Here is a 24056-nt window from a genome sequence, read left to right on the forward strand (position 1 = left end):
GCCAGCGTACCTCCAGCTCACCCCTACGATGAAGGCTTTATGTTTGGTCCCAGGTTAACGTGGGTGACACTTGTCTTAGATCGAAGGTGGACCCATGTTTTGATTTCACTCTTTTCCAGGGAATTCAAAAAAATAGTCAAATCTTTTCAGATCAGAAGTCATTTCTAGTTACTACTCTGTGTCCTTCCTTTAACCTATTTTTGCCTAGCGATTCCTTGCTAGATGCTTTCAGATGCTACAAAACAACGTACCCATCATTTTCATGTTTGGCATGGGGGTTTGTCTGAATGCCCTGGCTGCCTTTATTGGAAATGAAAATTGTTTTCCGGATCCATTCTTCACACAGGTCAGACTTACTTATTCAAGTGGAAAGGTTCTCCTGTAATTTACCTGCTTAAAACCAGTCTTTGTCTGATTCTCCGTAAGAAATAAGATCCATGTGCCTTGTTAATGCTATTCAGAATCTGCCCACACCTGCTTGTCTGAATACATTTTAAACTTCTGTTCCTCTCGTGCTATATGCATCAGCTCTTCCAGATTTTCATGTTCAGGTCTGTGTCGTCTCCGAGCCTCTACATACGCCATTCCTCCGCTTGGAACATATAAGCTCTGCTCCTTCTTGACACGGATAGCAGTGCAGCCACTCTTCAGGTGACATCATCTGGCTCTTACAGGGGCTAGTTTCCCACTCTCCCATATCCCATGGCACCTGTGCTCCCTGTTACAGCACTTACCCTCCTTTGCTGAAATTGCAAACATGCTTCACCCCTGAGCCGAGTGTTTTGTGAGGATCATGTTTACTTCTCGGTGTCTGACACATAGGAGACATTCATGAATATTTGTTGAATGCATGAATCAATGGATGTATGGGACACGTATCCAAAGTATTGTCTTCATTCATTCTTTCCTTCTCCCCGGTTTTTACGCAGTCCAGGTCACCATCCTTCCTCTCTTAGATTCCTACTATAGCAGTGGTTCTCAACCTCCCTAAGGCCTCGACCCTTTAATACAGTTCCTCGTGTTGTGGTGACCCCCAACCAGAATATTATTTTCATTGCTACTTCATAACTGTAATTTTGCTACTGTTATGAATTGTCATGTAAATATCTGATATGCAGGCTGTATTTTCATTGTTACAAATTGGACATAATTAAAGCATAGTGATTAATCACAAAAACAATATGTAATTATATATGTGTTTTCCAATGGTCTTAGGCGACCCCTGTGAAAGGGTCGTTCGACCCCCAAAGGGGTCTCGACCCACAGGTTGAGAACCGCTGTACTATAGCTTCCAAACTGGTCTCCTTGCTTCCATCTTTGCTTCTCTATAGCCTATTGTCACATAGTCACCAGAATGATTCTATGCAAATGAAGAATGAGTTCATGTAAATGCTTGCCAGATATGCCTCTGCAGCTCCTGAACCTGATGCTGCTCCTCTCTGCACTCAGAGTAAAGTCTGCACTCCTTCGTGGAGCCTTGTAGACCCTGTGTGATGTGCCCCTGACTGTCTCTTTAATATCACCTCCTGTCTGCCTTTATTGGAAATGAGGCCCTCATTGTGCTCTGCTATGAGGGCCTCTGTTTTGTTCCCAAAAAACACAAGTTCCTCTTGCCGAAACCGGTTTGGCTCAGTGGATAGAGCGTCAGCCTGCGGACTGAAAGGTCCCAGGTTCGATTCCGGTCAAGGGCATGTACCTGGGTTGTGGGCACATCCCCAGTAGATGTGCAGGAGGCAGCTGATCGATGTTTCTAACTATCTCTCTCCCTTCCTCTCTGTAAAAAATCAATAAAATATATTTTAAAAAAAACAAAACACACACACACACACACACAAAGTTCCCTTCCAGGACATTCACTCTGATTTGTCCCCCGGAAGACTCTTCCATTGGTGAACTGGTTGGTTCGCTTCCTCATTTCATTCAAGCTTCTGGTCTTCCCTCTGTCACTCTCCGTGTCTTGTTTTTCTCGTAACGTGTATCTCTTGGCGTCATGTGACCTTTGAGCATTTGTGTATTAACTTTTTGAGTCTCGTTATGACGTTATCTCCATGAGGTTAAGGACTTTGCTTTGTTCATTGCTGTAGCCTTTGAACACTGCCTGGCAGCTCGTAAGCAACCCCTGAATGTTGGCTGAATGAGTAAGTGCATGCTTGCTTGCAATCACCTTGAGCTGGAATCCTCAGTCATCTGACTCCACTCCTGTTCTCTCTGGACTGTGCAGCCTGGACAGTTCCTCCCATATTTTAATTTCCACTTCCCACACTCTCTTCATTGTGTCTGTCCCCAATTTCCAAGTGAAATATAATTCTGTGTTACCTGATTCTTCACATGTAATTAAAATTAGATAAAGATTCTTCAATGTGTGTTGGAAGTAAAATTAATTTTTTTAAAAATATATTTTTATTGATTTCAGAGAGGAAAGGAGAGGGAGTGAGAGATAGAAACATCGAGGATAAGAGAGAGTCATTAATTGGCTGCCTCCTGCATGCCCCTTACTGGGGATGGAGCCCTCCACCCAGGCATGTGCCCTGACCAGAAATTGAACTGTAACCTCCTGGTTCATAGGTCACTGCTCAACCACTGAGCCACGCCTGCTGGGCAGAAGTAAAAAATTTTTATTCAAATTTTGCTGGCTTTAATTTATGTGTATAGACTTTGTAAGTAATGATGTAAATGTTACTTTTTCTTATCTTGCATTTGGTCAAACTATAGAAGAAAAATTGTGCATTTTTCAGAAGCATCCATTGTAAAATTTCAGAGAAAATGGCATTAAATTGCAGTGTGTTCTAATATATATATTGTATTGGAATTGGCTGGTTCACCATAAATCACTAACTCATAAAAAAAATTTAAGTAAAATATTTTCTAAAATGACATTGACTCTCATTTATGAGAAGATGGGCCTTCAAAATAAGTTTGTATTTCAAAGTTACATGCTCGCTCCTGTGGGGCGTTTTACATGGAAACGGTCCGCATCACCCCAGGGCAGTGAGTCAGTGCTGCTCTTTAGAAGCACCAGGGTCTTGTTTAGGCTGCTACTGATTTGGTACCATCGCTCATTTAGGCAATTGGCAATTAATTGAAACGTTTTGCTGGCTCATTAAATTTGTTTTTGTTTCTCTTTCCTATTTACACACCTGTGCTGCCTTCCTAATAGTTTTCGGTGCTTTCTGGCATAGGTTGTCTTTGGTTCCTCAATACACCTACTGAGTTTGGGAAATTATCACTAACTTTATTTTATGGAATAGGAGACAAAGCCCAAGAGGGGAGGGATTCTCTGAGTTTACATCCTCTGTGAGGGAGCGAGCCAGGACTCTGTCTATTGTTTTCTTCTTACCCCTGATACAGTTTTTCTGATTTTTTACTCCCATGTCATTATTATCTTATTTTGTTAACTATATAAACTGATTTATAATTGTACAAATTTATAATTTATATAAACACACACATACATATATATGTATACATTAGAAGTATTTTTAATTCATAATGTTGAATTGATTTTTAGATCTTAATATGTGCCTGTGATGCCTGCAAAACAGTGACACTACATGTTCCCTCCAAACTGGATGCTGAGAAATTTGTTGGTAGAGGTAAGAAACTGCCAAAATAGGTAAAATCCTAATTTGTACAATCTTGTAAAATGAGTGTAACTTTCAGAGGAATAACTGTATTGGAACTAAGAGTTAGAACTAATATAGCACATTATCATTTATAATGCTTATGGTATCATTCCAATGAAAGGAATATTGTTTTTTTATTTAAAAACATGATTATATGAAATAGATAAAATGTTTACTTTAAGTAATAAAAATTATTAATATTTGCATTAATTGAAGGATATGGTATATGTTTTAACATGTTTCTGTGAAATTGAGAAATCGTATTGAAACTATTTTCTAAATTTAATGGTATTGTTTTTGGATTTTTGTCCTAAAACATTTTGGCACCTTATTGACATTGATTTTCACATACTGTTTTTGCAGTAATTAATTTTTTACATAACTCAACCGTATAAGAAAAAAAATCAGACCAATGAGAACACAGAATATGATGACTATTTAATAATAGACATAAAGAGTTCAATAATATCTTAATTCAATAACTGCCAATTTTAATTGTCTAGATTCTACTTACTTCAAATATACTAATTTCCTGTAATAAAGAAAAACTTTTGGGTATTAGTTTAAATATTCAAACAATGGGGTTTAATATCAAGACAAATGTCTCTCTTTAAGAGGGGATAGTATATGTGTTAGAAGTGTTTAGCACAACTTAATTAACCAGAGTTTTATATTTTTTTAAAAAACAAAAAATTTACAAGTGTCAATGTAGCTAATTTTAAGTTTTTGCGCCCCCCCCACCCCGCCCCCAGGCATACATTTACTGCTAAAACCATATATTGGTATGTTTTACCTTACAAATGGTTGCTGTGCACACTTTTTTGCAGTGAACCTGCGGGAGTGCTTGAAGTCCGCAAATCTAATTCATTCAAGTGATGCTGATTTCCAAGTTTTAGAAGATGGTTCAGTCTATACAACAAACGCTGTTCTTTTTTCCTCCGAGAAGAGACATTTTACCATCTCACTTTCCAACTCTGAGAACCACGAGGAAAAGAAAATGCATGTCCTTTTGGAGCATCAAACAAAGGTACCAAACTACAAAATGAAGTGGATGAGGGATTTCCTTCAGGGTAACTAACATTACCAGGAAAAAGTACAGTCAGAAAAGCTACGGGATAGTTTAGCTTGAAGAAGGATGGAACCCATGATGCAATGTATCAGTATTCAAATGGACAAGGATTGTGCAACATGGGTTAATGAGAGGGTGTAATTTGGGACATCAAAGAACTTGAGCTGAGCTACAGCATAGGAGCTTGAGATTGGACACGAAGGAGCACTTTTTATCTTTACTGTAGAATCGATTTTTAAAAACAGGTTTTGAAACTGTATCTGGAGGCCTCGCGGTCCCTTAGACAGCATGATTTTAGTGTTAGAAAGTAGATGGCTGTCTTGGGTTGTGGTTTGACCTGACCTATGCTTAGGACATTGTGGCACCCAAGGTCACAGTGCCTTCTGTTCAGCCATTGGCCGTTACTCACTGCAGCAGTTGGAGGGTTCACCACGTTTCTCTCCTCGTTCTGACAGATCTCTCTCTGGGTTCCCCGACTCCTCCCAGTTGTTGGTGAGTGGAAGATGCTTACACTCAACTCAGAAGGACGCATGGTCTACTCATTTTCTTTGCATATCTCTCCTTCCATGTTTTTGCATGGCAGTGTGATGAGAGTAAATTTTTTTTCAGTTTTGCTTCTGGGCTTACAATTTCATCTCTCTTCCTTCCATATGCCCATCAAGTTATTTTCGCAAGAGGATCGCTGTGTTGTTTCTTCATTATCATTTTGCAGTGTTGATGTTTAGCTTTATTTTCAAGCACAACCCGTTCATACACCTCCCAGCTAATCCCCATGAGAGCAGAAAGATGCATCGACGTTCTAATGCTTGAGGATAAAATGGTCACTGACTTTATTTTTATTTTTTTTTTCTAAATTGAGGCACTACAGCAAAGTCATCCCAAAGAAAAAGTTCTAAGACGCGCCAAGAGAAGATGGGCTCCCATTCCCTGCTCCATGATGGAGAACTCCTTGGGTCCTTTTCCACTTTTCCTTCAACAGGTAGAGTCTACTTTCTTTCCACTGGGAAGGGCTATGGTTTCCGCCATTTTTTTTTTATTTAAACAGTGAGTTTTTAAAGCATAGTGGTGTATGAATATATGAATGAATGGGTATGTATGGCATATGTTTAAATATATGGGTATCGCCGAAACCGGTTTGGCTCAGTGGATAGAGCGTCGGCCTGCGGACTGAAGGGTCCCAGGTTCGATTCCGGTCAAGGGCATGTACCTGGGTTGCGGGCACATCCCCAGTGGGGGATGTGCAGGAGGCAGCTGGTCGATGTTTCTCTCTCATCGATGTTTCTAACTCTCTATCTCTCTCCCTTCCTCTCTGTAAAAAATCAATAAAGTATATATAAAAAAAATAAATAAAAAAATAAATAAATATATGGGTATAAATATGTCTTTATACCTACATGTACTTTTTGCAGTTTTAGTCATGCAAGGGCCATTAATAAAACTGTAAAGCCCATTTAAGACTTTCAAACACATGGTTTCTTAATGAATTTTCCTATCAACAAGGGAATCACAGAGCCTGGGTATGGTCTAGAAAACTCCCAAACATCTCCCCTAAAAAAAGGATGAAAACTGCTTGTTGAGAAAAGGCCAAATGCTGTGAAGGAAAGAGACACATACACCTTCCTATTGCGTATCCCCAGGTCCACTGCTTCCATCAACTGGATCCACATTCTCTCTCTCTCCCCTCTCTCTCTCTCTCTCTCTCAGGTCCACTGCTTCCATCAACTGGATCCACATTCTCTCTCTCTCTCTCTCTCTCTCTCTCTCTCAGGTCCACTGCTTCCATCAACTGGATCCACATTCTCTCTCTCTCTCTCTGTCTCTCTCTCTCTCTCTCTCTCTCTCTCTCAGGTCCACTGCTTCCATCAACTGGATCCACATTCTCTCTCTCTCTCTTCTCTCTCTCTCTCTCCCCCCCCTCTCTCTCTCTCAAACGTTTAGGGGAAACCTTAGCAGCTCTCTTTGCCTTCTCCCACTACCCGTGGCCACCACCGTTCGGTCCATGACTTGGGTGTCTTTTCCTCAGTCCTTGAAACGGTGAGAGAGAATCCTCCTTTACATCCCACCCACAGACTTCATGCGGCTGAGACACCAGCAAATAAAGCTGAGAAAGAAATGGCTGGAAAGCAGTTGTGCTCATCCGCCCAGTGTATCGTCAAGATCTTACCAAGAGGTTGAACACAGCTTGGGAAAAACTTGCTTTTGAATCAAGCACCAGACTATTACCCTTGCCAAGATATGATGCCATTTTTAGTCTCATGATCCCCCGCCCAAAACACATAAACTCAGCTCCTGTAATAAAGCAGATGCTGACAGATAACAAGCTCTAATTCAGGAGAGCATTTTCCAAGTTTTTGCCATCCAGGCAGAATACTTCATCTCAAATATTATATCATATGGGGTGGGCAAATGTAGGTTTACAGTTGTGAGCATGTGAAACAGTGTTTATTCTTGTATTATTATTTATAATGATTGTTTTATTTAGTTGTATTACAACTGTAAACCTACTTTTGCCAACCCCTCAGTGGTGAGAGCATCAGCCTGTGGACCAAAGGGTCGTGGGTTCGATTCCTGGTCAAGAGCACATACCTTAGTTGCAGGCTCAAGCCCTAGCCCTGGTCTGGGTGCGTGCAGAAGGCAACCAATTGACCTGTCTTTTTCACATCAGTGTTTCTCTCTCTCTCTGTCTCTCTTTCTCTCTCTCTCTTTCTCTCTCTCTCTCTCTCTTTCTCACCCAACGCCCCCCCCTCCACTGTCTCTAAAAATAAATGGAAAAAATATCCCCAGGTGAGGATTAACAACAACAAGGAAAAACAGCAGGATAATTTTTCATGCTCAGAATACTTTGTTTTCTAAGACAGGCAAAGTCGTAGATGTTCGATCCATGTTTTCCTTAGTTATTCTAGAAAAGATTCTACTACATTATTCTCTTCATGCTTTGCTCTTGAAATTTCTCAATTATCAGATGTCCTTATTCTCTCTTGCTTTTCATTCATACATACATAATGATAAATAGAGGGCAGTTAGTAATGATATAGTGATTATATAAATACTAGAGGCCCGGTGCATGAAAATTCATGCACTGGAGGGGGGTCCCTCAGCCTGGCCTGCCCCCTCTCACAGTCCGGGAGCCCTCAGGGGCAGGAGGTAACCCAGTGATCAGGGGAAGGCGACGCCCCATCACACCTCTTCTGCTGCCACTGCCGGCAGCACACGCCTCGGCCAGCCCTGGTTACCTGAGCCTCTGGCCAGCCCTGGGCAGCTGGACAGCCTCCATCCGAGGCTTGCCTGCACCTCGGCCAGCCCTGCTTGCCTGAGCCTCAGTCAGTGGGGGGTGCAGGAGGACCCGAGGCCCCCAGCGGGGCTGAGGGGACTGGGCGCTGCCATCTTGTGGCTGTGGGCACCGCCGTTTGTGAGGGCGTGGTGGTCAATTAGCATATTCCCTCTTTATTATATAAGATATAGATCAGTGATGGCGAACCTATGACACGCATGTCAGAGGTGACACTCATTTTTTTGGTTGATTTTTCTCTGTTAAATGGCATTTAAATATATAAAATAAATATCAAAAATATAAATCTTTGTGTTACTATGGTTGCAAATATCAAAAAATTTCTATATGTGACACGGCACCAGAGTTAAGTTAGGGTTTTTCAAAATGCTGACACGCCGAGCTCAAAAGGTTCGCCATCACTGATATAGATGAAAGTTTTGCTGAAATAAAATTTTGTCTCACGTATATAATATCTACCTTCTAGATCGAATCCGATGCAGCACAAAACTACACTGTCTACTATTCTATAAGCGGGCCTGGAGTCGACCAAGCACCCCTGAATTTATTTTATGTCGAGAGGAACACTGGAAACCTGTTCTGTACTGGTCCCGTAGATCGTGAGCAGTATCCCTCTTTTGAGGTAAAGTCTAGCGTGTACATATTGTTTCAGTAACGAGTAAACTTGGCTATTGTGTTTCCCTATTCATTTCCCCTTTTCTGTTTTCTGAGTTTATCATCGAGGCTTCTGATAGCGCAGACTTGGCTTGAGGCAAAAGTAATTTCATTGATTCTCTTAGAAAGTTCTTGGTGTCGTAGTTTTACTGTTTTTGTTGTTTGTTTTTCCAAAAGAAAAAGGAGTGCCACTTCAAAAACAGTGATTTAGTTGACAAAAAAACTCTGTGAGCCTCTTTATGGTAGAGAGAGAGATGGGAGGTAAGTGAGGTTTAGAGTTAGGCCCCGTACCTTTGCATGGGAGAAAATTAACTTGTGGTGAGCAAGTAAGGACCGCAGACAGATTATTCAGTTGTTTCATCATCTGGGTAACTTCCCTTGGAGGAATGAGAGGTAATAATGTAAGAATATAACCTAATGTATTGAGTTTCCAACAGGACCTGGTCATTAGCTTAAATCAATTTTAATTAGCTTACATCTATTGTTGATTCATTATTCACCAGTAGACCAAATTAACTGCACAGGCATTTATACTTTGAAGTAAAATATTTAGGGATAGAATTGCTACAGCATGGCCTTCTAAACACCTGTGTTTTCTGTTCTTTCTATGATAGTTGTTCTGAGAAGAACTGGGATTAAAATTCATGTTACGAAATCAAAAGAAATAGATTGTATTCTCCACACAACTTACAGCCACTCATTTGTTCTATTTTGCACTCCCCCTTTTTTAAATCAGAAAGTTTATATGAAGACAGTTTTCTAAGTATAACCATCCATATGCCTAAAACCGAAATTAGTAGAAAATAAGACAATATCTGAGTTAATGGCACATGGGAAATTTGGAGTCCTAAAGATCCAAAGTTAAAAAAAAATCCAGAAAATTGTATTTAACATTAATGCACCTGAAACTTTCAAACAAAACAAAACATAATCATCCTTAAGGCTGTTTTGGGAAAATAATAATAAAAACCATTACACTCTCGTACAGCAGTAGTGAGGAAACCAGAGTTATCTGTTATTACATTAGACAAATTTAAACATAAAGTGCTGGACTACATCATGAAATCAACCACCTTCTGTGGCATTCAGGGCATGTCCACGTCCAAATACAGTAACAGGTGGTAAACCTCACACTGCAGTGTGGAACAGTGTACACCTTAAAGCCGACACTAGCGTGAACCGCATTTTGATGGATTACTTTTGTTTTTCTTCTTTCACTCTCTTCACAGATAGTGGCCTTCGCAGCAACTCCAGATGGCTATCACCCAGAATTCCCACTTCCCCTGCTCATCAGGATTGAGGATGAAAATGATAACTACCCAATTTTTACAAATTCAACTTACATATTTACAATTGCGGAACATTCCAGAGTTGGTGAGTGCCCACCCGCTTTAACAGTGTTTGCCAACTTGGTGTTGTCAATTCCAAAGTTCAGTTTTCCTCTGCCGTTGGGAGGCAGCATGTCCTACTGGTAGGGAAGAGGGACTTCTCATCAGGCCGCTCTGGGTGCGATTTCTCTCTGCCTCTCACTAGCTCGCTGCGTGCTGTGACCCTGGGCAATTGCTAAAATGTTGACAAGTCTCAGTTTCCTTGTCTGTAACAGCGAGTATCAATATACAGGTTTGTCATGAAGGTTAATGACTCAATAAACGTTACTTTGCCGTCCTGTGTAACTAACATTACCAGGGAAGATGTGGAATCAGAAAGGATAGGGGACAGATTAGCTTGAAGAAGAATGTGTGAGATAAAAGAAGTCCTTTTAAGAGAATGTACTAAAAAAAAAAAATAAGCCTTTGAGCAACTGAAATCTTAGCCTTGAAGAGATCTACTGATGTTCTGTAGTGATTAAATGATTGACACTATTCTGGGCATAATCATAAAGGTCATTGATAATAATAGAGATGTTTTCTCATCTTGTGGGAATGGACCATTTTAGCTGGAAGAATGCAGTCTTTGAGTCTTCCTCTAGAAAGATCCAACCAAACCAAGAATTTTCAGAGAAAACGGACCCATATGATCAATTTAAGTACAAGCTTACAAATAGAAAAAGGTGAAAGAATAATTAGAACTCTTTAGTCTAGAAATACAAAGGCCATGAAGGAATATTATCAACATTTATAAAGTTATACACCAAACGCAGTAAATATGGATATGGTCGCTGAATTCCAAAAGGTTAGGCCGCTGGGATACTGAAAAGGAGGGGATGCTTCATCTAGAAATCCGAAAACTATTATTATATTATAATAGAAACGATTATTACTCTGATATGTAAGTGTTCCAAAGCATTTTTGAAGTAGGTGGAAAGGAATGATATAAAGGGAAAGTTGAGCCCAGCTGGTGTGGTTCAGTGGTTGAGCATTGACCTATGAACCAGGAGGTCACAGTTTGATTCCCAGTCAGGACACACGCCTGGGTTGCAGGCTTCGACCCCAGTGTGGGGGCGTGCAGCAGGCAGCCAATCAATGGTTCTCTCTCATCATTGATGTTTCTATCTCTCTCTCCCTTCCACCCTGAAATCAATAAAAAATATATATTTAAAGGGAAAGTTGAAAATGTAAAAGCTTTGGAAGTTAAAGGGGATTTTTCACTATGTAGGCTCCACCGTGGGACAGGTGTGTGCGACTGACAAGGATGAGCCGGGCACGCTGCACACGCAGCTCAAGTACTCCATCCTGCAGCAGCTGCCCGCGTCCCCCACCCTGTTCTTCATGAATCCGACCACAGGTGTGATTACCACCACGACGTCCCAGCTAGACAGAGAGGTAACACCGATAGTCACGAAAATCGTTTGCCATGTTGTTGGTTAACAGCACCTGTAGTCCATGTGTTTTTGAAATGTTATGAATCCAGTTTTCCAAAAATTAGCATTTTAAATATGTTAATGGGGATCATTAACTTTGCAGTGCACTGATTTTGAATCTCTAATGCAGTGGTTCTCAACCTTCTGGCCCTTTAAATACAGCTCCTCATGTTGTGACCCAACCATAAAATTATTTTCGTTGCTACTTCATAACTGTAATGTTGCTACTGTTATGAATCGTCATGTAAACATCTGATATGCAGGATGGTCTTAGGCAACCCCTGTGAAAGGGTCGTTCGACCGCCAAAGGGGTCGCGACCCACAGGTTGAGAACCGCTGCTCTAATGTGTTCTCTAATTGTGTTTTATAAAATCGAATTTCCTCCTATAAATATTTGTAGTATTAAAAACAAATATCACACATGAAAAGTGGAACTTTTGGAAATGTGTAGAAATTTGGAAATACAAAATTGTTCCCTTTTCTGTTTGTATCATGTCTTCCTCAGCAAGCTCATTTGCATTCTTCTACTTGCATAGCTTAAAAGAAAGTCTATATCTCTCTACTATCTGGCTGGCCATTTTCAATTGTCTCCCGGAAATCTTTATTGGCATGTTTCGCAGGTACCAGCAATGCAGCACATCTACAGTCCAGCGCCTCTTTCCTTCTAAACATGCTCTCCTTCCCATGTCTTCTAGTCAGAATGCCATCAATACATTCTTGTCCTATTAATAATTTTTCTATTATGGCCTTGAATTCATATTCTCCAAATTGTATTTGAAATCTCTTTTCCCCTTGATCAAAATCACTTTCCAAAGCATGTTGATATTACCTCCAAAATTATTTTTCTTTTATATTCTGTCCATTTCCACTGTAATTGTCAACCGTCATAGTTTAGTAACTTATTCACTTGGTTATTCAACTATCTCCTCCACCAAGCACATAGTCAGCTGAATTCTTAGACACTTTATCTGGCCAACTCACTACATTTATAATCCTTAATCTTAAAATATAGTATTACTAGTATATGTTTTTCAGGTAATCCTTTGATTTCTAAAACTTCATATCAAATTCATTTTCTCCTCTTCTCTCTATCCCTCATAGAATAGAGCAGTGGTCTTCAAATTTTCTGATCTCAAGATCCCTTTACACTCTTAAGTATTTTTGAAGATTCCAAAGATATTTTGTTTATGTGGGTTATATTTATCAGTATTTAACCATTAGCATTTAAAACTGATAAAAATGTAAAATATATATTTAATTACCCAGTTAAAATAATAGTAGATGTGTTACATGTTAACATAAATAACATTTTTATTAAAAAGTAATTATTTTCCAAAATAATAAATAATTTAGTGAGAATAGTGACATTATTATTGAGTTTTCCAAATCTCTGTATATTTGGCTTTACATAAGACAGATGGGTTCCCATGTCTTCTGCATTCAGTCTGTTATAATATGCAGTATTAGCTAAAGTAAACAAAGAAAATCCAACATGATACGAAGTTAGACAGGAGCAGAGTATTTTAATGGTAATTTCAGGTCATTGTGGATATTAATCTTTGATACTACACCAACACTTGACAAGTGGTCATATTGTTTTTTTGCAAAGTGCCCTCTGAAGCCTTATCAATGAACTTCCATACATGGTAACCTTAAAGCCCATTGGTCTGTCTGTACTATGTGTGGGTAGTTTAACCACGTATGATTTTGTAACACCACGCATTCTTCATATTGGCTCACTAAGTTATGCAGATCTCCCAAATAGTGACACATGTCATTAAACAATGTTGAGAAATCACCTCCTCACTTGCATTAATATCACAGTGATTGATAAAAATTTCCTAGAATTCTGTTTTGTTTAAACACTCCAATTTATTATTGGTAACAAATAGTTTTTTCCCCTTAAAGTGTCAAACTTTATGTTTGACAAAATGTACTAATCTGAATAACCATCGATGTCTTTCATATAAAGATGGTATCTTATAAACACAACAACAACAGCTAGTTCAGCTCAACTGTGTTATTCAGCAGAAGTGCTCCATTCATGCTGCCTATTTCTTCACATGCACTGTGGACCACAATTTAATAAATTAATCATTTTTTTCACCACATCCACAAAGAAATTCCCAAATGAAATTGGCACTTATTTATCTTATTATTTATAAATTCATTTATTTTTATTGTGAGTATGTGCCAGTGAAGAATACAATATCATCTCCTGAATAAATGAATGAATTAGTGTTACAGCTCTACCTAGTATGCAGGTTCTTCATGGAATTTATGTATCAGGAAAAGCAGATTATAAATCAGTCACTTGAATAGATTCTTCTGACAAAATCAGCTGAAGACTAGAGAGTCTTGGGCGGTTTTATCAAGAGGCTCTGGAGCCATTTCAGGCTTCAGGATTCTGGTTTCCATCTGCTACCTTCAACTCTTGAAGCCCTTTGAACACCAGAGTTGTCCTTCCATTGGAGGACATCACAAGTTTAATATTTAGGCCCATAAAACTACATGTCTTCTCTTGTCAACCAATTGGTTATTTCCAATAAGTCTTAGTTCACTGCAAATAAAATGTATATTTCCTCCTGAAAGTATACTAGAATGAGGTTTTTAAAATTTTTAATACAATAAGGCTGTTACTTTTCAAGTCAACATATGTGATTGGTTATGAGAGAAAAGTAAATCAGAAAAAATTATGTATGAAAAGCATAGAGATTGAGAGAAATTTTAGTTTCTAAGGAAATGAATGAAGACAAGGAAGTTTAAGAGGTGATGGAATTAAGGGAAGAAGGTGAATATCCTAAATAGAAGGTTAGGATGGTTTTTCACATATTATGTTTGTCTTGTGAAAAGAGGGAAATTATGTAGGAATTATGTATTATTTTATATATATATATGCCTAATATGCAAATTGTCCCCTCTGGAGTTCGACCGGGAGTCTGTGATTTCGACCACTTCCTGTGACATGTGCTGACCACCAGGGGGTGGCACAGAGTAAAGGAAGGCCCCGGCTGGCAGCCGGAAGGCCCTGATTGCCCTGATCGCCTGCCAGGCCTAGGGACCCTACCCATGCATGAATTTTGTGCACCGCGCCTCTAGTTGTTTTATAAAAGAGGAAACCTAGGTAAGGAGAATTTTTCAACTGCCTGCGATTACCATTGTTCTTTTGGGGTTGGGAATAGAACCCAAGTTTCCTCATGTTCAGTCCGGAGGCATTATTCTCAGTGTTTATAATCTATACCTCAATTACTTATGATAAATAAAACCATCACAAGGAGAAACACATTTTTAACTAGTGGTAAGCTTTCTGCAATCTCTGATGAATGGAGATTCCTAAGAGCCAGATTCTATTTTCCTTGGAGATAAAAAATGACATAGCCCCGACCCTTGTTTTCATGCTAATTTAATGATCTTTTTATCAATGTAAATTTTTAAATGTAAATGCTTAAAATCTCTCTTTTTTACAGAATGATATTCACGTCATCTGGCATGAGTCACTGTTATCTGTTTTTGAACATAGATACAAAAATGTGCTTTGGGCGGGAGATAAAGATTTTGATTGATTGATTACTAGGCAATGTTAAATGTACTAGGACTACTTTTCTTTCCATTGAGTAAATTTAAAACCAATTGATTCCACCATCTACGAGTAGCACTTGAAAATTGAGAAACTACTCTGTTTTCATAAATTAATTGAAAATTATTAGTGGAAGGATATTATTCTTCTGCCAGCATTTGAAAGCTATGAACTTGAACAGGGCCCCTCTTAAATTTTTAATGCGGGGAAAATTGTAAAGTGGAAAATAAGACTTCATTGATAATGCTGCTTTCACTCGGCAATTGAATTCTTTCTTTCCAGGTACTTGATAAATACCAGCTGAAAATAAAAGTGCAGGACATGAATGGCCAACATTTTGGCTTGCAGACGACCGCGACCTGCATCATTTGCATTGAAGACGTGAATGACCACTTGCCGACCTTCACGCGCCCTTCTGTGAGTACATGGTCTTAGTAGGAGAAAGATGTGCCACCCGGTGTTCATTGCTAACGATGCCCATCTCCATCCGTGTCCCGTGGTTCCAAATGAGGGACCCCCCATGGAGTTGGAGTTTAAGATCATGGAAACATAGAACTTGGGAAATGAGAAGGAGCAGGCTTCCATCACGTGGTGTTCTGTTTTTGTGAGTTACTAATTCATTTGTTTTGTTTTTATTATTTTAGTATGTGGCATCGGTGGAAGAAAATACAGTGGATGTGGAAATCTTACGTGTCAGCGTTGAGGATAAGGATTTAATTAATACCGCTAATTGGAGAGCTAATTATACCATTTTAAAGGGCAATGAAAATGGACATTTTAAAATTGTAACAGATCCCAAAACCAATGAAGGGGTGCTGTGTGTGGTTAAGGTAAGAATAAATTAGTAAATTAGTTGTTTGTAGCTTATGATATTATAGATTAGTATAGTAGAGTTAATGAAAAGAAAGGAATTTTGGTAAATGTAGGAATAATATAGGTATATAGGAAAATGTAAATGCTATGTTCTTCATACATAATGGGATAGATATATCATTTTGGGAGCCTTTTTCTTTAAATGGAGGTATAATTGACATAACATTATTTCAGTTTCAGGTATACAACCTGATACTTGTATGTATTGCAAAATGATAACCACAATACAGTCAAGTTAGTATCTGCCACCACACATACAAGATATTTTTCTTGTGATGAGGACTTTCAAGATCCACGCTCCTAGCTACTTTCAAATATGCAGTACAGGATTATTAACTCTAACCACCATGCTGTACATGACATTCCCACAACATATTTACTTTATAACTGGAAATTTGTACCTTTTGGCCAATTGATTCAATAGCCCGTAAGTGGCACTTTAAATTTCAGAAGCAACCCTATTTTCATAAATTAATTAAAAATGACTAGCGTGAGGAACCTTATGGGAAGTCATGATTTAAAAATAGATATAAATGTATTCAAATAATATGATAATGGTTTCCACGGTGTAACCATTGTCTCTTAACAATTGAAAACCTCATACAGCTGTGATGCCAGGGGACAGGGCCAGGCGTGCCCAGCCCATCGCTCTGTGGCTGGGGCAGGAGCCTCCACTTACTGACTTTCCCAGGTGACCAGCTGCTCCTGGTCACACCCACAGGAAGGCTGCTTGGAGAGCTTCCCGCGTACACCTCATCCTTAGTTTCCTGGCCGTTCAAACATGTAAATACTTGTACACCTTCTTTTGAATGCTATTCTACAGCAACTCCGTAGAACTCGCCGCTCATTCCAGGGCCAGAGTGAGCGCATACAGTGATCTGAGCCTCTTCGGCTTAAGACAGAGTCATAGGCTGATACCTGCTGCCTCATTAACTAGAACACCATTCAGTGCAGTTCTGTGGGGTTTCCCTTTTGTACATAGTCACGGGGAGCATGGATCAAAAATGATGAATGCATTTTTCTCACAGTGATGACAATTATCCGCAGTCAGTGAGTGGGTTTTCTTGGTTTCAAAACAGCAACGAAATGTCCTTTAAATCTTGTCTCTTTCTTCACCCAACAACCCCTGCCCTAATCCTTGGTATCTAAGAAGGGAATGTATTTCTGTGAAGTCTAAGGCCTGACACATTTCTGTCCTGTAGGAAATGGTCTCACCCATTCTCATTACAACTACACATCAGGCAAAATAAGAACCCTCCATTCAACTTCGTACTGCCAGTGTTTTGGAAAATAATTAGGATGAGAAAAGATAAAAAAGCAAAGTGTAATGTCTAAAAGCTTTCCTTCTGTTTTCATGTTTTTTCTCTTTTTAAAAATCCTATATAATAAAAGCTAATATGCTGATGTCCAACCATTCCACTGGTCACTGTGATGTGTACTGACCACCAGGGGGCAGATGCTCCAACTGGTAGGTTAGCTTGCTGCTGGGGTCAGGCCCATCAGGACTGAGCAAGATAGGCCAGACACACCCTGGGGCCCTCCCCAGCGGGCCAGCCAGCCTCCCTCGGTCCCTCCGGCCAGCCAACCTCCCTTGGTCCCTCCCTCCCTGGCCGGCTGGCCTCCATTGGCCCCCATTGAAACTGGGTGAGACAGCCCGATCGCCCTGATCACCAGCCAGTTCAAGGGACCCCACTTGTGCACGAATTCATACACAGGGCCTCTAGTGTTTTATAAAATTTGACCCATGTTTTCTACCTCAAACCAGGTTCAGATCATTTTATTCCCCCCAGGAGCTGTCCCGAAATTAAAGGAGTAGTAAAGAGCTGTTGGTTAGTGTCTGGACCTTTTGAGCTCGGCGTGTCAGCATTTTGAAAAACCCTAACTTAACTCTGGTGCCGTGTCACATAGAGAAATTTTTTGATCTTTGCAACCATAGTAAAACAAAGACTTATATTTTTGATATTTATTTTATATATTTAAATGCCATTTAACAAAGAAAAATCAACCAAAAAAATGAGTTCGTGTGTCACCTCTGACACGCGTGTCATAGGTTCGCCATCACTGTCCTACAGGAATGTCTCAAGTGCTAACCTGAAGCACTTCCATTGACTACGTCCTGACATTGGTGTCAGGAGCTATGATGTCCCTGGTGTTACGTCTGCAGCTGGGGAGCAGGGTTTTTGTTCGTTTGGTTTTGTCTGTTTTGCTGGTTTCCCCCGACACTGAGTCAGGTGAAGGAGCCCTCCTCCCACCACCACCTCATTTCTGAGTGCGTGTTTAATGTTCTCCTGGCGATTCCCAGCAGGGCGCTGCCACGTTTCCAAACGTAAGGAGTGATGCGCACCGGTTGGCATGGCCCAGCATTCAGTGTCTCGGCCTGATTTTCAACACACTTGCTTTTGCAGCCGCTCAATTATGAAGAAAGACAGCAGCTGACCCTGCAGATCGGCGTGGTTAACGAAGCCCCGTATTATAGAGAAACGACTTCAAGATCAGCCATGAGCACGGCCACCGTCACTGTTAACGTGAAAAACCAGGACGAGGGCCCCGAGTGTAGCCCTCCGGTGCAGACGGTGCGGATTAAAGAGAACGCGCCCGTGAATACGAAGAGCCCCGGATACAAAGCGTACAACCCAGACACACAGAGCAGCAGCGACATCAGGTGTTTAGAATTCCATGAGCTCCAAATTCACCATGGTTTTTACATTTATGATTTAGTATTTTGGCACCAGGATTGTAATGGGGCTCATGGTACATTCTGTTATTTTAATTCCTTCTTGGCAGGTATAAGAAAATAAATGATCCAAAAGGGTGGATCACGGTTGATGAAAACACGGGATCAATTACAACTTTTAGAAACTTGGATAGAGAGGCCGAGTCCATCAGGAATGGTGTCTATAACGTTACCATCCTTGCAACAGACAAAGGTAAGGACTCAGCTTTTAAACCAGCCGCGGACATTTCCAAGCCAGCGGTGTACATTCTCAGGTGTATTTCTCCCCAGGTGACATTTCGAGTCATCGAGACATTTGCTGTAACTTATTAACTCCTGTCTGCTTTCGAATAGCACCCTCAGTTTTAGATGTCAGGATAAAATAACAGTCACAGAAATGCTTGGAACTTTAATGACTTTTAAAAGTTAAGTATCCATTAAATATTGAGAAAATGACAAGTAAAATTAGCTTCAAGTTATGTAGTCATATCTCTTAAAATATTTTGGCAGGAAAATTCATTATAGAGAGAACATACTTATTGCCCCACAGTAAAATGAGAAAATATTTTTCAAAAGTCCTTGTTCGTATTCTCTTCCGTCCTCCTTTTAAAGATTAATCAAAACTCACGTCCATAGAAGTTTCTGTGTCTATTGTAGCTGTTCAGTGAACGATGAATGACAAATCTCAATAGCAGTGATTGTCTGTGCAAACCATTTGAAAGGTGCCCAATAAATATTTAAATAAAAATGTTAATGCATAATTTCCTAGTGAAAACTCAAAACATTAAATATTGTATTTTTATGTCCAATTTCCTAGTTGGAAGAACATGTACTGGGACACTGGGCATCATCCTTGAAGATGTGAATGATAATGGCCCAGTGATACTCAAAAAGACGGCGATCATCTGCAAACCCACCATGTCCTCCACGGCGATCGTGGCTTTTGATCCGGATGACCCTGTGAATGGCCCACCCTTCCAATTCAGTTTGGAGGAGGATTCTGATGCAGACGCACAGAGAGTGTGGGCGCTGACAAAGATCAATGGTATGGATGTCGAAACATCTGGTCCTTTTCAACATGAGCGTGTCTAAAATCTGTTTTCCTTTTTAATGTTTGAAATTAAGTTTCTTGGGGTAACATTATATGTTTCTGGTGTGCCATCCAGTCTGATCTCCTCCCCCATCCTAATATATTTGACGCCCGCCCGTTATCCTGTTCATCCTCCGGCCACCCTGACCTACTTCTTTCTTGTTGAGATAGAAGTGGGAACCACCAATGAAACAGGCAGGTTTCCGTCGGTGTTAACGTGAATTCTCATTTTCATTCTTGCTCCACATCCACACACCCATAGGGTGGGTCTGGGCCATCAATATTGTTTTCTACTTGGGGTTCTCCCCGAACGTGGCTCCTGGTCTGTACTTCTGACTTGAAGCACAATCATATCTCTGCTGACAAGATGGTGAAAGTAAAAGGGACCTTCTCCATACCCCGTGGTATCACCCCCTCTGTCAGCTCTTATCTTGTCAGCAGCTTCTCCATCTCCTGACTGCCCCGCCCCAGGGCCAGGATGCTCTGTCTCCCTCTGCTCCCCCTTTCACAACTCCAGACCAATAGAGCTGAATGGGGTTTGTGTTTAAAATGCCCTGGAAAGATTGTCAGTCCCGTGCTCTCAACAATGACTCCTCAGCTTCTCATGGTGGCAAATTAAAAGAAGAAAGGGCGTGAATAAAGGGAGAGAGAAAACAGAATGGAGGAAGAAAAGTAAGGTCGTATAGAAGCCATAGTGGCAAGTCAAGGCCCTGTGCCTACAATCGTGTATAAAAGGAATTATACCCTGAATGCTTATAGTAAACTAGAGGCCCGGTGCACGAAATTTGTGCACTGGGGGGTCCCTCAGCCCGGCCTGCGCCCTCTCGCAGTCTGGGAGCCCTCAGGGGATGTCCAACTGCCGCGGAGTTGGGACAGGCTCCTGGCACTGTCGCTGCACTCGCCAGCCATGAGCCGGACTCAGGGCTTCTGGCTGAGCAGCACTCCCCCTGTGGGAGTGCACTGACCACCAGGAAGCAGCTCCTGCATTGAGCGTCTGCCCCCTGGTGGTCAGTGCATGTCATAGCAACCAATCGTTCTGCCCTTTTGTCGATTTGCATATTAGCCTTTTATTATATAGGATTTGTCAAAGCTGTGATAAAAACCAATCTCTTAACAAGTTTACTAGTTAGGAGAGGAAGACTTTATTCGTGACAGATAAATATTATTACAAAAACCAGAAGATCTTTTTAAAGGGGCAACAGAGACAAACATTTATATGCAATATGTTTGCAACGGCTATAGATGAGAACCATTTGGTCCATTCACATTTACCATCTTGTAACAGCTGTGCCCATCAGGAATATTCATTTGTAGGGAAATTTGAGGACTATCCTGTCATAGTTAATTATGCTCTGGAGAAATCGATGACATTCTATGACGCTTGGTTTTATTATTTTTTTTTTTCCAGATACAGCAGCACGTCTTTCCAATCAAAATGACCTTCCGTTTGGCCCATATACAGTCCGTGTCAGAGTTACAGATAGACACGGCCTGTCACACACCACTCCCTTAAATGTCATCATGTGTGACTGCATTACCGAAAACGACTGCACGTTCCGTGGAGTTCCCAGGACCGGCACCGGGGAGTTCAGACTTGGAAAGTGGGCCATCCTCGCCATCCTGTTGGGCATAGCCTTGCTATTTTGTGAGTCCCTTCTTGCACTCAAATAAGAGCCTTTAAAATAACTTTCCAGACACATTCTGAGAGCAGCACTGTTACCTATAGCTGTTCACTTGGATATAGCTGGATGCCTATTTAACACACATATTTAATGTACAAATGAAAGTGCATTCTGTTATCTCAGCGTAAACAAAATTTAACACAGGAACTCAGCATGCGGCGTGCCTCTGGGCCATGTCTGCTGAGGGTGTCTGTTCTGTACTCTGATACAAGCTATCAGGAATGCGTTTTCTGGAAAGCTGCCTTTGTGGTAGTCGTCAGAAATCCACTCCTCCCGCTGTTTGATGTTAAACTCAGGGAATCTCTCTCCTCCCCTAGGCATCCTCTTCACCTTAGTCTGTGGGACAGCTGGGGCGGCCAAAACGCCCAAAGCCTTTCCTGATGATGTAACCCAGCAGAACCTCATTGTGTCCAACACTGAGGCTCCTGGCGATGACAAAGTGGTAAGTAGTTTGTCTTTTTTTTTTTTTAATTTAAATATTTTAATTGATTTTTAGAGAGAGAGAAAGGGAGAGGGAGAGAGAGAGAAACACCCATGTGAGAGCGCATTGATCATTTGCCTCCTGCCCGCCCCGCACTGGGGATCGGGCCTGCAACCCTGGTGTGTGCCCTGACCGGGTATCCAACTGGCAACCTTTCAGTGCACTGGATGGAGGTTCCCAACCCACTGAGCCACACCAGCCAGGACTGTCTTTTCTAAATAAATGCAAAGGGTAAATTGGCCTAACCAGCTATCATCATCTTTTTCTGAACAAATTTCTTTTGAAATCGGGTAACTTGCTATATATAAATGTCATCAGTCCCATGGAACATATAAAATGTCATTGATGCCCACGGCAATAGATGGCATTTCAATGTAGCCATACAGTGTTACTTAATAGTAAAAATCCTTGAGCCTGTCAGCATTATTTTCTATTTCAAATGTTTCATGATTTCACCTTTATATATACATATATATATTGAAACTGCTGTTTGTGTTGTAAAAAGGTTTCAATTAATTACAGATCATTAGCATAATTATTTTAATTTTATTTTTTGGCAGCAGCACTAAACTGACTATAAGCTTTGATCAGCGTGAGAAGGACTTTAGTGGAGTCTTTCTGGCTCCAATGTGGGTTGGAAAGGAGTCTCGGGTCTCATATATGAAACAGCGAGGCCAGCGAGTGACTCCATGGCCCCAGGTTTGATGTCTCGCCTAACATGTCCACAAGGAACAAGTACATTCCCTGCAAAAGGCATAATCGATGATGAGAGCTGGAGAGATTTAGAAAACAAAGGGGTGTTGGCATCTAGGAAGGTGGGGAAAAATGAAACTCAGGTTCTCTCTGACAACACAACACAGCACATCAGCGGCAAGCTCTGGGAGCCTTCTTGTCCCTGCTGATGTATTTTTATTTATTTAAATTGCCAAGATTCATTATTGCAGCTAAAATTCTTGTTGTTGTTGTGAATCCTCACACGAGGATACTTTCCATTGATTTTTAGAGAGAGTGGAAGGGAGGGGGAGAGAGAGAGAGAGAGAGAGAGAGAGAAACATGCATGTAAGAGAGACACATCCAATGATATCCTCCCACACGTGCCCAGGCCACAGCTACTCTTTTATGGCCACTTTATTTCTATTATTCTTGTTTTAGTTGAAGGGGAACCAGCTTTGACACTGAATAAAAATACTGGTCCTCACCTCTGTTTCCCCTAGTCAGGTGGAGGGAGTGGCTTTAGACTAAGCAGGGTAAGCCCATGTGAGACAATAGTCCTGGAATCCTGGTGGCGAGGCGGGCGGCGCTGGAGGGTTTTGACAGATGGAGCTGGGCAGTCTTGTGGGAAGTCTCTAAGGACAGGGTACACAGTCAGCGTTCCGATTTGTCTCAGGTCCAGGCCACTCCACACCTGCGTCTGCGGCTTGCCTGGGACACTACGTGAGCCTGGGTTACCATAGCTGGAACCTCAGGGTTGCCCAGGCAGGCTCGGCTCCTGCCCTCAGAGCTCACCTTCTAGCACAGAGATTATCTGCATGCTGTGTTCTTCTCCTTCTCCTTGTTCTCCTCTGTGGGTCCCTGACGCCAGCTGTTCTGTTGCAGTATTCCGCCAACGGCTTCACCACCCACACGGTGGGCAGCGCGGGCGCCGGGGCCTGTGGCACCGTGGGATCCGGAGTGATCCACGCGGGGCAGGAGACCATCGAGTTGGTGAAAGGACACCAGACCTTGGACTCGTGCCGGGGCGGCGGGCAGCACACGCGGGAGCCCTGCGGGGCAGGACCCGTGGAGGTGGACCGCGGCAGATACACCTACTCCGAGTGGCGCAGCTTCACCCAGCCCCGCCTCGGCGAGGTGCGTTCCCTGAGCGGCCTGCACGCCTATTGGTTTCTCCCCAGCTGTCTGAATGATTGCAATTGAATGGCCTAATTGAGTCCATTTTTTAATGATTAGTCTACTAAGTGGAAAGCTGTTTTCCTTCATTTTGATTTAGTTCTGCCAGGCGGATCTTTGCCTCACATGTTGTTTGGCTTTTAGTTCGTCCCGAGATAATGTGAGATATTTAAATTGTCTTCCTCATGGTGTTGTGTGTATATTTCCCCTTGGGAAATCGTGGCTTGGGCATCAAAAGTGTCGTATCAGACGATCCCAGCCAGCACGGCCACCAGGCCTCTCTGCAAAGATCTGCGCAAGCATCCGTTTGGGATCAGC

General features: G+C 41.3%; 1 protein-coding gene across 1 annotated transcript in view; it reads left to right on the forward strand.

The window, feature by feature from the left end:
• The window catches only part of DSC2 (desmocollin 2), a 38803-nt gene that overhangs the window by 13425 nt on the left and 1322 nt on the right, over window positions 1-24056 (forward strand). The window contains exons 4-17 of the mRNA XM_014458300.2: window positions 3509-3593; window positions 4451-4650; window positions 5552-5671; window positions 8448-8603; window positions 9865-10009; window positions 11231-11397; window positions 15295-15429; window positions 15657-15842; window positions 18291-18547; window positions 18670-18812; window positions 19416-19643; window positions 21097-21333; window positions 21688-21812; window positions 23448-23699. Of these exons, the coding sequence (XP_014313786.1) occupies window positions 3509-3593; window positions 4451-4650; window positions 5552-5671; window positions 8448-8603; window positions 9865-10009; window positions 11231-11397; window positions 15295-15429; window positions 15657-15842; window positions 18291-18547; window positions 18670-18812; window positions 19416-19643; window positions 21097-21333; window positions 21688-21812; window positions 23448-23699 (2436 nt within the window). The remainder of the gene's footprint in view (window positions 1-3508; window positions 3594-4450; window positions 4651-5551; window positions 5672-8447; window positions 8604-9864; window positions 10010-11230; window positions 11398-15294; window positions 15430-15656; window positions 15843-18290; window positions 18548-18669; window positions 18813-19415; window positions 19644-21096; window positions 21334-21687; window positions 21813-23447; window positions 23700-24056) is intronic.

This window comes from Myotis lucifugus, unplaced genomic scaffold, assembly GCF_000147115.1.
Source record: "Myotis lucifugus unplaced genomic scaffold, Myoluc2.0 scaffold_93, whole genome shotgun sequence".
Taxonomy (NCBI): Eukaryota; Metazoa; Chordata; class Mammalia; order Chiroptera; family Vespertilionidae; genus Myotis; species Myotis lucifugus.